The sequence below is a fragment of the Venturia canescens genome, chromosome 2 (genome assembly GCF_019457755.1).
Source record: "Venturia canescens isolate UGA chromosome 2, ASM1945775v1, whole genome shotgun sequence".
NCBI classification, from domain to species: Eukaryota; Metazoa; Arthropoda; class Insecta; order Hymenoptera; family Ichneumonidae; genus Venturia; species Venturia canescens.
In genome coordinates, this window is record NC_057422.1 from 9,324,060 (window position 1) to 9,341,247 (window position 17,188).

The following is a 17,188-nucleotide window of genomic DNA, read 5'->3' on the forward strand; positions in this document are numbered from 1 at the left end:
CGATCGGAAGAATGAACTTACCACAAGTAGGCGGATCGTTTTTACTCTTTCTTTCCCATTTCATTTGCAACATAAATTCTGTGTATTCGGCCTTGAACCAAGATAGAGAGAGAATCGGACTCGCATAAAGTTGCGGTAACACGATTTGCTATGTGTGCCGTTTTGAGCACGGGTGCCAAGTCTCGAGATAGGTTGAACCGCGTATGTAGAATTGAGTGAAAAGTTGCCAGGGGTAGAACTCTAAAAGTCTCCCAAGATTCGAGACTTCTATACCTTTCACGACGGATATGAGTGTACTATCGATAATTCACGAGCTTTGATCGACGATCAATGGAGTATGAATATATTTTACGGGTTATATTCAATCTGGCGGCTTCGACCATTCTCCACCGAGCATACGAAGTTTTCTCTCGTGCTGCATATCCACGTAGCCCTCAAAGGTTCCTTTTACCATCTTATCCAAAATTCGCTCTGCACCGCCAACGACTCAATAAGTTTGTAAATTTCGACCTGGAAAGTTAAGATTTTACGTTGCGCTGTACTCACGCTCGCGTTTTCAAACAGCAGACGGCACAGCTATTTTGAGTTGAATTCATCGGCACTGTGGAAACTGTGGATTAGAGCGAACCTTCGTGGATTCGTGCACTTCTGCTGTTGAAAATTGGCTTTGCCGAAGTCAGTCAATGTTTTTAAATAAATGCTCGGCAACGTGGATTAAAATTTTTCCGATTTGTTCGCATGCACTTTTACTTTTGTTAATAAAAATCAGTTATTTCGAAAGTTTTTCGTTCCGTTGTAGCGGCACCTTGGACTGTGCCACAGTTGATTTATTTCACATTGTCACACAACGGCAGTATCGAATCAGTAAGCGAGGATACCTCGCAGATCAGGAGAATACAAAGTGTGATAAAGCTCTCTGCATTTCCCGCTTTTTCTCCCGACTCCTTTTCCCCATTTCCAGTCTCCTTCGTCCTTCACTCTCGCGTGTCAGCACCGTCTATCCTTCCCTTTTACGAACCCAATGCAAAGGACCACGAAGTGAGTATCGTTTGTTATCGCCGCAGCTCGCTGCAACCCCGCAGCAGGTTCAATCAATAATGGTTTAACGAGCCGGGGTGGAAATCAAACAGAGCAGCGTTGCCTAAGCAAATCGAACGAGTGTCGACAAACGTCGTGTTCGTGATGTCCCAATAGCCGATGATTGACTATGACGCATTCGTCGAAACAAAATTAACGTTATGCACCCCCGCACAACTGACAAGCCACAATAACTCGGTGAACAGGGATTGTGGTTACGACTATTTCGTGTGCTCTTCATTTTTCAATTGAAATTATTTCATATAAAGAAGTGATTAAATTTCCGCATCGCCCATTCAATCTGCTCGTTATTCTTCGGAATCTAATATTCCATAAATACTGACGATATTTTCGGCAAACGCCTCATTTTGTTTTAATTGGATGACCGTGATAATATCGTTTGTCTCCGTTTGTTGCAGAACTGAAAAACTCGATCACGACGGGCGTGACCGAGTTGAAGACAAAGTTCGATAATGGCTGCAGTCTGCAATGAGTCAGCCCATTCGATTGGTCGAAGTCGATGACGCCGTTGGATGTCATCGGGATCGGCCATGTAACCCGATCCCCGCCACCAGCAGAGCGAGAAGAGCCCGAGAAAAACGGTTTGTCAAGAGGCAAGAGAAAAGTTTTCGAAAGAAAATCGAGCAGCGAAATTGGCCAACGGAAGAGAAACGAGGAGAGGAGAAAAACAACTGGAAGAAGACGAGGGAGAAGAAGAAAAAAGGACGGAAGTGAAGCAGGCAGGAACGTAGAGTTTACAATATTGGGCTTCATCGATGAAAGAGAGGCGAGGAAAAGTTTTAACATGAAAATTTGTGATGAAAAGAGTTTTTTCTAAGACAGGAAAAATAACATCTTTCGTCGTCCAATCGTCGGGATCGTCATTATTATCGAGAACAGAGTATCGCAATCGAATACAAGACCACAAAAAACGCGCTAAAATTACTATTCGAGCATTCAATTGAGAGATCGTTCACATGCTTTTCACCGCATGAGCGACCGTGGTGAAAAATTCTGCTGGTTTCTACGATAAATTTAGTTATACAAGTCCATTTTTCACCCCGGTTCGCTGTATTTCACTTCCTCTTCTCTCCATCTTTCTCGCGCTCGCGGTTTCGTTACTGCTTCATAGTCGCTGAGAACGAACCACGCCTATGGTCCAAAGAGCTGTGAATAAGAGAATTGATAGGAAAATAAAAAATGCGAGAATAGCAAGGACTGATTTCGTTGTAACGAAATGTCTTTTCACCTTTCAATCCGAACAATGTGCTCTTGTGGAAGAAAGAAGGGGACTGATAATATTAGACATAAAGACAGGAAAAATAAATATTCAACGAGCAATGAAAATGAGAGACGGGCCAAGAGAAACATCTATAAATGATTTTAAGTTTTTTTTGTTTCCAACGATACGCGAACATTTTGAACTCCTTCATTTCAACTCTGAAGTTATAACCTTTGAAAAATTCCAGTAGCCGAAGGAACGCATTGGGATTCTTTAAATTAATTGAAGCGAAGCTCTTGAAAAATAGATTGAAGGAAATGGAAAGAGAGAAAGAGAAAGATGAGTTGTCGATAAATCAATGGGAATACGGCCAAAGAGATTTAAGGAGAAGTAAAAAAACAACACGACCGAACAATCTGAGAAAAGAGTCGAAGGCCGCTCCGAAAGGGCTGCTGCAGATTACAAGCTCCGGCCATTCGACGTCGCAACGCAAAAGTGAAACCTGTGACAGAGAAAAGTGGAGAATTAAGGGTTCTTAGCGAGGCCACCATTGTTCCATCTCTCGATGAATCTCCCTGGTATGCCGGTACTCCACAGTTAACGTTTCACTCGATCTTCTCGTCTCTCATTCGATCCTGCATCGACACCGTGTGACGCCAACTCGGAAAATCCTCTCTTCATTATCAATGAAAAAACGCTAGCCGTCAAGATGGAAACTTCTCGGATCCTCGTTAAAACCTCGTCAATAAATCGATCTATTGAAAATTTCAACTAGAACGAATTTAATGGTTGGTAAAAGTATTCATTTCATCGAAAGGAAAAAGGCTCCTCTTCGAAATGCCACGAACAAACGATCGTTCATTGGATATATTTAAAATTCTTAACCAAAAGTGAAATACTTTCGCTCTTATTAGATGGAGTAACCAACGACAAATGAATATGTGAACATCGACAAAGTTATTCAGAAAAAGGGGTTTCGCCGTCATCAGTTGGCAAGAATATTGATGAATGGAAGGGTGTCGAAAATCAGATGAAAAGTTGTCATGTGATGACTGATCAGCTGACAAAAAAGAAATGGTGTCAAGTCAAGAAACGGAAGCAAAACAAGAGAAAAACTTTAATATCGAAACTGAAGAACGGGGATGAGGCATAACGAGACAGGGAGCAAGAGAAAAGGAGAAGAGAAATTAAAAAAGGAAGATGGAATAAAAGGGGTGAAAAAGAATGAATCACCATAGGAACAAAAAACATAGAAAGTAATAAGCAGCTAAATAAAAAAGTGATGAAAATTGAATGAGAGAGTCTGTATGGCTCCTTATTGCCTACGCTTTCTCCCGTGTGGACGACGATGGATGTAGTGAATTCCCAAGACGATGGGCAGCACTTAAATTATAATGAAACTCAAAACACAATAAGTAAAAAAAAAAAAGAAAGAAAGAAAGAAACGAATGACAAAAGTGTATTCGACGAAGACGATTCTCGCATCGCGTCACGCATGACAAAAGTTGTTTTTTATTTCGTTCTCCATTTCAACGGATATATACAGAAAAGATGATGATGGAGAAGGGAAGAAACGAGCGGTTGAAAGTTTTAGATCGAAGCCGAATGAGACATGAGAAAATAATCGGCAGACACAGAAGAATAAGAAAGACATGAAAACGACGAAGGGAAGAATGAGAATTTATTTAGGTTTTAAGTTTCTAGCGAATTAACGAATAGACAAAAGATGGAAAAAACACACACCTTAATCGATAAATAGCGGAGTTATGTAGTTGTTGAACCGTGCGACGGCTGTTTGAATAATAACGATTATATAGCAAATAAGAAAAAAAAAAAAAGAAAAAAAACTAGTTGAAACTTTGTAGTTAGGGGAGATTTTGCCCAAGGTGTCCGAGAGAAAGGGACAACGCGTGAACGAAAGTGAGTGCTTGTGCGTTTGCGATCGTATGCTTCTCGACTGTTTCGCTTTATGAATTGAGAAAGAAGAAAATAAATAATTTTAAAAACATCATAAAAATGAAAAACATAAAGAAAAAGACAAGTGAGTTTAACGAAATGATTGGGAGGAAAAATATAAAGTGTGCCTGTATATGCACGAGTACGTTTGGCGATGATAGCGTAGTAATATTTAAATTGTATGTATGTCAAAAAAAGTTTATTTGAATACATGAGTAAGTAGATATTAGGCTCGTGAAGATGAAACAGCGGAATATAGAAAAGGATGAAATAATTAGCACACGACGCGTCGATAAATCAACGTGGTTAAAAACCAAGTCTTTGCTTCGTTTCGACATAGCGCTCCTGGAAAAAAAATCTCGTTTAAAGTCATACTGATAACTCGATGAATTAGCCATTGATGATGAATCATCAAAACCTTCGAATTCACGCGATGGAGAATAAAGCGTCGTTTGTTCGTTCCGGCGCGTCGAAGCATTTGTTAAAGTTATTATAGTTTAGTGTTGAGTCCAAGACACACCGGATACGAACACTAACATTAACCGAGAAAATTTGGAAGCGCGAAATATTATGCCGCGGAGTTTGAGGATTGGAAATTGGCTGAGCGCACATTCGAATCAGCATTGACCGATTGATCGACGACCGATTAATTGACTGATTGATCAATCGTGTAACCAAATGGTTGATCAATGCATCACAAACGTCACAGAGACCACCGTGAATCAACACTCGAGCATTAATTCGCTGGCTATTTTTCTCATCCAAGAGACTCTCTCGCGGCAATTCGTGTGGCCAGATGAAGGTGTGACATGAACGATCGAAGCATGGACTTTATGGTGGATAACGCATGCCTTATATATATTAAAGAAGAGTACTAAAATGAGGAAAAAATCGAAAAAAACACACACGCGTTTAGGAACCCCGCAAAATACTCAAAAATAACGGGTGCTAAATTTCGTTATACACGTGAAGTACGCAAAAAGTCGGTCGTTAGAGTCAGACAAGAAAAAGACGTTTGGAATAATTGTAAAATTCTATCAACATCGTCGTCCTGTTGCTGCTGGAGAACGAATGAGTTGAAAAAAGATCGAATAAAGTAAATAACCCAAAAGTGATGATGAAAGTCCCTGTGAACGGTATGATCCCGAGAATAAACGATGGCATAGCTATTTTTTTTCTTTTTTCGACGAACGTATGTATTGTAAAGAACAATGTATGATTTGTGGAAAAACGACGTGCGTAATTTAAAACAGAAAGCGAAACAGTGTGAGAGAGAAAGAGAGAGAGAGAGAGAGAGAAAGCTAGGAAGAAAATGAGAAAACTTGACACAAAAAAAAGTTTAGAGTCATTTTTGTATGGACGATGGAGAAAACAAAGTGTATTTTTTTATTTTCAATTCTCCTTCGCGATTCTCAACAACACTTTCCAACGATTCTTCATACGACAAAAGGAACATATAAGACAAAACAAACAAAGAAGAAGGATCACTTTTCCGCTCAAAAATCCTGTGACACGATTCTATTCCTATCTGTCTTTGTCCCTAGATATTTCGTTTCAATTTCTACGATGAATGAAAAATAACTGAATAAATAAATGGAAATTCCAAACGATAAAAAATAGCGGATGAAAATGTTTGCAAAGCTATCGTTTTCCTCGGCGAAACGATCTCGAATCGGTGCGAGGGAATTAATTACATAACGTAGAATGGAAAAACCGTATATCGAGGTTCGGCATCGTTGTAACAGTCACGGCTTTGAATGTTACTTTTTTTCTCTTTCATTACTGCTGTCAGTGTTGTAAATGTTTCTCCGATGAGTCGATACTCTTTCCTAATTTAAATGATAAACAAAAGGAAAAAATCATAGACAAGAGTGAAGTAGAGAGAGGGAGAGAAAGAGAAAAAGAGAGGGAAAAGAAACTCCGGAAGAATAATTAAAGTGAGACCTTTCGAATTTCAGTTGTGTCTCGTTTTAGCCAATAACTTTATTCTCGTTTTTAACGTCACCTGATCTTCCTCCGCTTTATCTAACAAACTTGTGGCTCGTCGTTTCATCGTAAAACACAAATGTACATAGCTATACGTCGCGACTCGTGCAATCGCAACTTTACGAGCGAAAATCCGATGTGGCAAAGTTTCTAAAGTCTCGATAGCTTCGTGGCACCTTCCAGCTGTAAAAAAGAAAAACCTGAACGCTTGACATACATAAATATATATCCGGTTGCCTGGAGTTACAAAACTTTTGGTGACTTAGCTTTTACGAGAACGTGAAACGAAGAAAATCATCGACCCCTGTCCTCTCGTACGTTTTTCACGTTCGAGTACAGCGACGAAAAAATAAAATAAAATAAAATAAAGTTACAGAACATCCGAGACGTACTTCCGGTGTTATGTTGAAAAAATCGATACCGCGACCGCTCCACGGTCAAGAGGAAAAGAAAGTTATAGAACGGAGAATCTACTTGAGAAAAGTTCACAAGAAAAGAAGTGCTTGAGGTGGCAACGGTGAAGTACGAGGAATCGGTACTGCGAAGCTTGAAAAATCGAGCCAAGACCAAGTCGAGAAAAGAATAGCACGAAAGGATAAAACGAGGAAGATGCAGGATAAGAACGGTTCAGTAAATCGAGTCACCACATATTTTATCGTCATCTCTTTTACTCGAAAAGCATGTTCTCTTTTTCTGTATATTCGAGGCACAATTTTGTAACTCAATTCACCAGTAATATCACTATTTTCGTGATATGAAAACGTCACAATCGAAAAAAACGCATGCCGCGTATAAGGTTCGTACAATTCGTAAGAGCCTATTCGTTTTTATAATAATTCATTCCGTTCAATTTATTTTTCGAATTCGACGAGGCTGAAGTTGCCCCTTTTTCTCTCCCTCGATCGGTATCGCCTCCGAACGAAGTACGTGCTTTCGTGGAAATCTTATTTCTCTCTAACACTGTTTCACGATAGCACTTCGATGTTGCATGTTCGAGCGAATATTCGTGTACTGTGTAATTCTACTGTCCGGACTTTTGTCTCATAAATGTATTTCATTGGTTATTGTATGAATGGATGTGCAGTGTTTACTTCTTCTGTCGTCTGTGTCGTGTTTGCAGCTATGTGAAATTCGCTGACGCTTTACAGCGGGTCCGGTTCGTCGAGAATTTATTTCACGCAGCGAATACTTACGCGTGTTTGCCAATTTTTCCAAACACAATCAGGCCTTAATTCATTTTTACAGAGATCCTCAAAAGTAAATGCGATCATTTCGGACGTAATGGAGCATCTGTCGTTGGAAGTTGAGTTTTTCTTTCTTTCCTTTCGTCTGGGACATTGTAATTGAAAATCCATTAGAAGAGAGGTGCTCGTAATGAATTTTTTTTCGCCGAAAAGTGCCGTTACAATCGCTATTCTAAAGTCAGAGTCAATAGCCTCAGATCTGTGTCTCGCGCATCTAAACACGTATATTTTTTCATGAGACACGAACGCTGTACACAGACAATTAAAATGAATTATGAAAGTGATGAATATATGATTGTTATATCGACGAAAAGAAAAAGACAAGTTTTCCAACCATCAAATGATGAGGTTTTGGACGAACTGGACCACGCTTTAATCTGTATGTCTCACTTCCTCTCTCTCTCTTTCTCTTTTCTCTTTTCTCTTTTCTCTCTCTCTCTTTTTGTCTCTGTCTCTCTTGACCTGTCCTTCCCTCTTTTTTATTCTGGGGACTCCTCTTTCATACACACTTCGTCTCTGATCTTGGATACATCTCGATGATGATCAAAAGATCAATATTATTTGTTAACTGTGCAGTATTGGTCTGACAAGCCTCCCTGACCAGAAAGAACAACTCGGCAGTTCAGCTCCTGCTCTGTTGGATGACCCACCCCTAAAATCATGATGATCAAAGTCCAGCGACAGCTTCGTACACATCTACGAATGGACCATTAATTAATCCAATCCAAAAATGGTCCGAACCTCCTTCAATTATCCCGAACAATATACTTGAAGTCAATTAACTCAATTAACCCCGAGAAATGTATATTTCATTAGTCGAAAGTTCGCGATTTCATTTATTCTTTTCTCATTATAAAAATAAATTAATACAATACTCAAGTTATATTGAAGATCATTCGTCACTCGCAAATTTCTCGTTCAGCCTCGATCTCTTCGAGTGAAAAAAGCCCCTGAAGAAAATCGCTTTCGATTTTCAAATTTGCGAGGAAATACGTAGACCGACGAAAACAAACGAAAATAATCAGATAAACCAATAAAGTAAAAATAAAAAAGAAACGGGACAAATATAAAAGAGAATATTTATGATTGTAAACTGTAATAAGATCTATGTAATTCTTGTATATCGTTATTATTAATCACACGCTTGGGAATGAAACAAACAACGTATTTTTATGGTTTCGTTCTTCTAATGTGTTACGCTGACGATCATCGATTATTCAAATAGCAAGATTAATGATAAACACCACATACATTACCGCGACACAAAGATCTTCGTGTAACGTCGTTATTGTTACGAAATAAATCGTTAATCGTTTATGGTCGAGCGATGTCCCCGCGAACGAATATTTTCCCTTTATTTATATAAATCTACATATATATATATATATATATATACACATATATCATCAATATATATGTCTAATTCTATATAAATGCAAATATATATTACAAATCGTGATCTCTATTTCCGATTCACGTACGATTGTCAATCGTAGACGAAAAAAAAAAAACAAACAGTTCTTTCATCTGTCTTTGAGCTCGCACCTTCGATGTCTCTACGTGCATGTACGCTACTGCATTTCGTTCAATATATATACAAATGTATATGCAACAACGTGTATATGCGTGTATTATTGAATACGTGGAAAAAAATGCTCTATATATATTTTGCTGCCTGCCGGGACACAGAGGAGCGAGACTGCGTTACGAAAAATTGATGGTAGCACGAGGAGATTAACGAACTTCAAAAAGGAATCGTGTTAATCCTCTTTTTCAGGAAAAATAGTCTCGCTCGGTCTTACACAAAAAAATATATATCTAATCAACTCCGAGATTAACACGAATCTCTCGCGTTCTCGTGTCAGTGAAATGATTATCCAGTCCGATTGCTCCGCAGCTTTCAAAGGGCAATAATGCAATTTTTCGAGTCTCACGAACACAACGCGAAAGAGGACAGAGAATAAAAAGAAGATCTTGAAAATACTCGATGCCTTTGGCACTGTGTCTAACTTATTCGTATTCCACTGTTAACAGAAAACAAACAAACATCAAGACGTTTAATGTTGCTGCTACTGTTATATGCTAATTAATGTCGTATGTCGTTGTTGTTTCTCGATATTCAAAACTTCGATGCACCCTCGTCTCCGCATACGCATGTATGTTTATACCTACGTCGCTCCAATCGATGATCAACCGGGCGGTTCGCGATTGAGCCATTTTGGCTGAATTCCGTTTACATTCTAACTGTCCTTGCTACTTTTTTTCGTCCTGTTTTCCGGGTGATGAATTTTCGAATGAATTTTTCATATTTTTGACGAAACCTTCGTACATTTTTTTGCGAATTCTGTTTCATTCGGAATCTTTGGTTTTGTGAAGATATGAAAAGTAATAAATGATTTTCTTCAGTTAAACGTTATTACTTTGGGAAATAATCGCTCGGTAAAAGACAGTGGACTTTGATGATCTTTGTCAAGTGAAAATCGATGTCAACTGCAACGACTTTGGTGTGCGCATAGACTCGATACTAGGTGTGACTTTGTGCGTATTTTCTTATTAGCGAACGCTTGAAACTTGCTGTGAAAAAGTTTACTGTGATGATCGGTAAACCGATGATCCTCGATTCGAGAATCGTTACGCCCTTTCGATATTTCACGGTTGTGAAATTAAGCCCGTTGATGACACGCTGTGAGCATAATCGGTCCGAGGAAAAAAAGCACTAAATTGACGAACCGTTGCGGCCTAAAATTCATCGTTCTCTCGACAATATTTTTTTGGAAACTCTTTGAAAGATCCTAAACACGAATGTCTCCACACTTTTTCGACAGGTTCGCGACGCTCTTTCGTTTATTTCGTCGAAACGCGATCTTGATCTTTCTCAATTGGAACGAGGACCGGATCACACGGTGAATCGAGCTCTGACGACAGTCGTCGATCGAGTACAGAGTTGAACCGATAAGTTCGGGAGCAAAGTGCAAGTATTTTATTCCAACCGACAACTCAGAAGATCCTTTATCTCATCGGGGATGGGAGTTTTCGGGGAACTGTGAGTAAATTTCTCCTCGCAACCGAAGAATTCATCTTCAGCATTCTTCGAGCTCCCTATCCGTTCTGAGCAATCTGTTGATACGTTTCCAATTTTCGTCTCCTCTCTTAGGCTCTCCAGCGCTTTTACTTAAGCCACCCTAAGCCACAACACGGCAACGTGGCACGTGATATAAAAAGGGAGAATCGACAGACACACACACACACGCGCACACACACACAGTCGCAGGCAGCCACAGAGTCTGCATACGTGCGCACACTTACACTTCTCGATCGACACATACGTTTGGACACACCCACGCATAGTGACACTCGAGAGTTACTCAATTCGTGTTTCATGTAAACTCACAGCCGCGGACATACGACGCTGATTATTTAATGTTAAGCAAGAGTGCAAGAGTGTTAAAAGAGTCGCAAGTCGGTGTTCGAGAAAACGATTGAGCAGGGGGGGGGGGGGGGAGAGGAGAAATTAATATGTTTATCCTCCCCTCCGTTCGTGGCATTAACCGATTATAAAATGCTCGCGGCTATGGGAAGATTGGTCTTTGAGAATTTTTCACCCCCAACGGGGAGCTTAGGGTCTGGATAGGTTATTGAAAAACCAGGTATAAAGGACAACAAATCGATCTTAAAGCAACGTTAGATAATTATAGTCGAAAAACAAGTATAATTTTAAAAATATTTAAAGATGGAAGCGAGTGGGCGTTTGAGCGAATAAGACGGGCGCTGTCGGAAGCGAGAGCATGCGACCCGGGGGACAGGACGAGTGTGACGATCGCGACGAAAGAACCATTGAATCTTCATTTCGAGAATAAATGCGCCGAAGAATTGAGGTCGCTCGCGACAGAGACTGTTGTGTTTGCATTATTTAAGCCCCAAATGTAAATAGCCCTCGTTAAATATAAAGCAAAATAAATGAAAGACAAATGAAGACTCTGACGAAGACGAAACTCCGTGATGATGACCGAAAAAATGATAAAAATCTGTGTGCGCGTGTCGCGAAGCTCGATCGAACGACGCGTACTCCGCCTCTGTGAACTTCACGAAGTATGCGTATACTCACATGTAAATATGTATACTTCGACGGCAAATGAAGACGAAAATTATGTAACAAGGCGACGAATGTCAGTTTGACTGAAATAATAGAAAAAAGCGTTACGAAAGGACACAAAATTCATGAAGAACTGTAACTGCGCAAGGGAACTAGAAACATTTACGTCAACCACATAATATGATTATTCAGAGACAACGACACAACGCATTAATAAAGTAATAATAATACTAACCATTACCGAATTTATTAATAACGCGATTAATAATCGTCATTATTACGACGATAAAACAACAAATATTAATAGATATTACTACCATGATGATGAGAATGATGATCATTCGTTATGCGTACATTACAATATACATAAATCTTTATATATCTATACATATGTATATACACGCGTATACATAAATATACATATATAAACAAAATGTATGTATATCTTACGGTATGAGCCGCCAAAGACGGGCGATCCGAAAAATCGAGTCGATCATTAACGAACGTTGATGGAACGCGAGTGAATGTGATGAGATTTGAAAAAAATGAGGGCCACCTGCTCGAAATTTTGGTGGAAGCCCTTTTGTCTGAGCAATTTTTCGGCCGGTCCATTTTGGGTGGCTCACTCTGTATACGGGGTAGCGTGATAAGGTGAGCTTGCAGTTCAGGACGATGTATTACTGAAATATAAAATGGCAAAGAGAATAATATTTCACGAGACAAAAATATAATTAGGCTTTAGCTTTGTACGTGAGGGAAGAAAAACGTGTGCTTAGTGAACTAGGAAAAAAGAGAAAAAAAAAGAAAAGAACAACAGCGGACGTGAGAGAGAGAGAGAGATTTGTAATTTGTACCGGCATCGACATTTGTAATTTATTGGATGCGAGATGAAATCGCTGGGAAAGTGACATGGTAATACATGAAACGAAGGTTATTGTTAAAAAAGAGAAATAATGATGATACTGAATCGAGGGAAATAAACGGCCATCGGGAACGGTAAATGAATTGTTTCGACTGCCATTTTGGTATGAAGTTCGAGTATATTTCCATCACCCTAGCGAAGCGAACTCAATTCGATTTTTATGAATGTCGATGGGGGATGCTGCTTCGGGGTGTAGGAAATATCACTCTCGTCGATTTTCTGTCGTTTTTTCGTTCAATATCCGTCACGATTATTGCATTTCTCAGTTAATGAATAATCGTTAAATGAAATTGTATCGGAGATGAATTTCATTATCGTGCGTACCATTGAGCGAGGAATATTACCTTCGTGGGAGAACAAAAGGTGCTGTAACGAATCCGCACTCTTCTAAATTCTCTGATCGGCGGTCGGTCCGATCCGAGGAACCAAGAAGCAATACTGTCGATGCCTATTATACTATTATACGAGCCTTTTAGCCCAAAGTAAATGAAGAATGACAAAAAACAACCAACACATTGCGTTGAAAAATTAATATTGTGAATAAAAACAGAAACATGCACACGCACACACACACATACACACACACACACACAGTGAAAAGTAATAAAATTAAAAAACCGAGCATTACACTACTCTGCGGAGGCTTTACCATACCTATAAAGTGTGCGGCAGTGTGTACCCCAGCAGTTCGAGGACTGACAAAGTCCAACGAGGTCGAAACCATCTAAGCCGCACGTATTCTTTACGGCACTGAAACCAACAGAATCTCGATGATATTTCATTGTGAAGAAGGAACGAATGACATTGAGTTCGAACGAAACAAAAATTAAAAAGCACCCACCGTTGTGACAGGACTGAAAATATACGGGAATCGAGTCTCTCGCGTGTCCAAAAATCGCACGAAATTTGCTCATGAGTTTTAGGAAACGAAGAAAATAAAATAGCGTCGAATAAGATGAATAATAAACAAACAAACAAACAAAAATACAAATCAATAAATAAAGAGACGAGAGAGAAAATAAAACAAGTTGAAAACAAGAACGCGAAGGGATTTCGTGGGTATTCGACGAGTAGCATATTAGATATGTACTGCATAAAGATACACACCGAAGGTAGAGAACAAGGAGAAATACAAATATAGATACACTTTGAAAAATGAAGAGAAAAAAACCAAAAATTTAAAAAAAAAAAAAACACACAAAGAAATGAAATCGACGAATATAAGTGAGTATATAAAACGGGGGAGGAACTCTTGTATAAAGTAGCGTGCGTAGTGGCTGAACGAAAAAAAAAAAATAAAAAAAGACACGAGCGAGTTTGTTGTTGAACATAATATTATTGTAAGCATTGAGAATTAAAAAAAATAAAATTGAACAAAAAAATGAATTACCAGTGATGGTGACAATGATTATAATATTATATTATTGTTGTTAAATACATATATATATACATACATAACGTACATACGTATATGTAAATATATAATGCACATACCTTTACCTTAATATACATTTATATTATTTATTAGTGCGTAAATTACAATGAATATTATTTAGTTAGTTTGAACTATGTCATCACATGGAATACACATCAAAATCATTATGAGAAATTTTATGACGATGAGAAGAACGATTCATGCAACATTTCGTAGTCACACCAACGCGAAATCCAATTTTCTCTACAGGAAAGAGCATCCTGCTTGGAAAGCCAGCGTTCAATCGCCTTTTCCCTGTCTCTATATTGATCACATTTCTAATCAAGAAGATCGAGGGGGCTGTATCGGTGTCACTAACTTAAAATAATTTATTCATTCAACCGATACGTGTGTCACTCTGAATTGACGTACGTTCTGATTCGTGATGTCGATTAGATACGAAATTCACCGTTATTTATTCAAAAATTCAAACCACAAAGGCAAGAATTAAACATATTCGCGAATCTACTGCTATTTATCAGGCGGAAATGTTGGTAAATTCCACTTTTCATCAACTTTGGTTATGGAAAACTGAAAGATTGCTTGAATTTTCGACTCGACACGGGTCCATTCTTCACCGAAATTATGTCGATTGCACCACGTTTGCGGAGTACTTTTTCACAGCTGTCAGGGATAAAAATCAGTCTTGTGGTAATGAAGCACACTTGAAAAGTTTTATAAATTGATAATCAAAGTAAAAAAAGGATTTTCGAGCTCGTTTCTGGAGATTCACAATTAAGAATGTTAGTCATGAAAAATCATAGGTCGATTTGCGTTCCAGCATTCACATTTCTTTTTCAACAATTGGATTTGAATTTACGTCTTTATTGGAGTAATGAAACTTTCGAAACTCCCCCTTCCAGCTCCTGAGCTGCATAGCATGGACTGCGAATTGTCCACTCGCTAATACGAACTCTCGATCAATCCCCTCGTGTCACTCCACCACGACGCGAATTATTTCTTTGTAGTCATATTAAGATTCATGTCTAAAACTAAAGAGAAGTAAGTACATAAACACGTAAGAATATGCGTTGATGTTATTTAGTTCTAACTGTTGGAAGCAAAAGGAAAAGTAATAAACGAAATCATGTTACCGAATTTCGCCGTCTTATATTCTGTCTCTGCAACTTTTCCTTCGTTTCAATTTAATGGGACTATTGCCGATTGAGCCAGGACGTTTTCGAGCGTAGAAACTCAAACTCAAAATTCATAGTCTGGCGAGGGAATTGTGATCAGAGAATTTACTGATTTCGAATTCCAAACTTATAAATAAAAATTGGTTGGATGAATTCGAATAAAACCTTGCACACATCTTTTGCATACTCAGAAGCACTGGATTAATATTTTTTTTCAATTTAAAAAAAAAAAAAATGTCGACCATTTGAAAAAAAAAAAATCACAATTTTTGTGGATTTCTCAGTAGAAAATTGTTTATAAAAGACAAGAACAAAGGTTATCAAAAGGCGGCTACGTCATGCTGAAAACATACGTTTTCCCTACAAAATGCAATTTTAATCAAGTCGCTGGGATAAAAACTCTTTCCGTTTTGCTGTCAACGCCCATTCAAGGGGTGCCATTTTCGACCCACCATTGTACAAAAATATACCATTAAGAAAATAAAAAAAAAAAAAATTCAGTACTTCTGAGCATGTAAAAGATGTGTACAAGATTTAATGTGAATCCATCCAACCAATTTTTATTTATAAATTGAACACAAAACAACCAAAAATTCCAACGTTTGCACTGTTCACAGCCCTTAAAGATTGCATAAATTTTTTATCTTATAATAGTCTTACTGCCTTTTCCTTAGAATGTTCGGAACTGGTGGTTCTGTAGGTGATGTGTTTATATTCAGGAGCTGGTGGACATCGATGAGAAATTCACGGTATGCGAAACGTTTGGAATGGACTCCTGAGCGAAAATCGCTTAGATGGCAAAGTTTTCATGGCCCAGATATACGGGCTCGGGAGACTTACGCAATGACTCAGTTTGCCGCTTGATATATTCGAATTTCAAAATCGAACTCCGCGAGTTAGTCAATCCATGCGTAATTTTTGACATTCGTTAATGCTTCTGTATCTTTTATGGAAACTGCAAATGCTGCAAAATCATATTTAGCAATACCCGCGTTCCAGTTGTCACAGTTTTCGTTCGAAATTCAGCAGTCCGAAAAGTCTCGAGGAAGCACGCAGTCCATTTTCCCTTGGTCTCGCATCAGTACGGTTATTATTTTATAAAGGGTCGGACCTTCTGGAATATTCAAGCGCAAAAGAAAAGTTTCTAATTAACGCTCGAGGTTCGGTGTGTCGGGGAAAGCGCGGAGGAAATTAATCTGTATGTATAACGGAAAAAACCGCCGAGCTTAAATTGTACGGAGATTTTAAAAAAATAAAAAGTGCAACAAGGTGACGAAGAAAGGCCATAAAAATGGCTGGACTCACCGGCTCGCTGGCTGATTCACGACTCCTGCTTATTACAACTTTTATCTTTTTCGCCGATCTTTCCAACGCCGATGACATTTTTCTCACCGTTAACGTTAAAAAACCCTTGGCTTTGACGAGCGACAAGTTTCTCAGTTACACTCTCGACCCAACGGTCGTTCTCACCGGAGATGCTCTTACGTAAGTAATGAGATGTTACACATTCTCGAGAATAATAAACCTTCCGAAATTCTAGCATAAAAAATACGAATCGTTTGTACAGCCTCCCTAAAACGTCACTGTCCCTTCAGCTGATTGAAATTTTCAGTAATTCAATAAAACATAGAAACTACGTCGTCGTTTTCATCAGCTTTTCTCAATATATTTTTCTTCAATAAACATACTTTCAAACCCGCGTATAAATTTTCATTAAAATAATACTCTTTGCAAGTGGGTAGAAGGTGGAATTGACGCTGCTCCGGTATTCGTTTCGCGAAATCGGTAGCTCCCAAACAATTGGCAAAAGAGCTATCAAATACTGGAGCAGCAGTAGCGGCAACAGCCAGTGCGCTTTGTGTGCAGAGGTATGCGTATTCATCTAAACTTCCTGTCGACATGTACAGTGGCGAGAGGGATGGTCCATCAAGTGACGAGAACTCACCGCGGAATGCAATAACTAGAAAGAGAGAGGGAATGAGGGAGAGAGATGGAATAAAAACAGACAGAGAGCAACGAGCTCGAGTTAGCTGCTTGAATGCGCCGTTGTACGAGCTCCGGTACACGAAAAATCCCTG

General features: G+C 38.8%; 2 protein-coding genes across 2 annotated transcripts in view; both read left to right on the forward strand.

Annotated features, from left to right (window-relative positions):
* The window catches only part of cpx (complexin), a 90,397-nt gene extending 88,827 nt beyond the window's left edge, over positions 1 to 1,570 (forward strand). Inside the window, exon 4 of the mRNA XM_043413390.1 lies at positions 1,497 to 1,570. Coding sequence (XP_043269325.1) covers positions 1,497 to 1,570 — 74 coding nt within the window. The remainder of the gene's footprint in view (positions 1 to 1,496) is intronic.
* Positions 1,568 to 17,188, forward strand: part of LOC122407139 (uncharacterized) — a 28,292-nt gene continuing 12,671 nt past the window's right edge. The window contains exon 1 of the mRNA XM_043413166.1: positions 1,568 to 16,595. Coding sequence (XP_043269101.1) covers positions 16,402 to 16,595 — 194 coding nt within the window. The 5' untranslated portion in view covers positions 1,568 to 16,401. The remainder of the gene's footprint in view (positions 16,596 to 17,188) is intronic.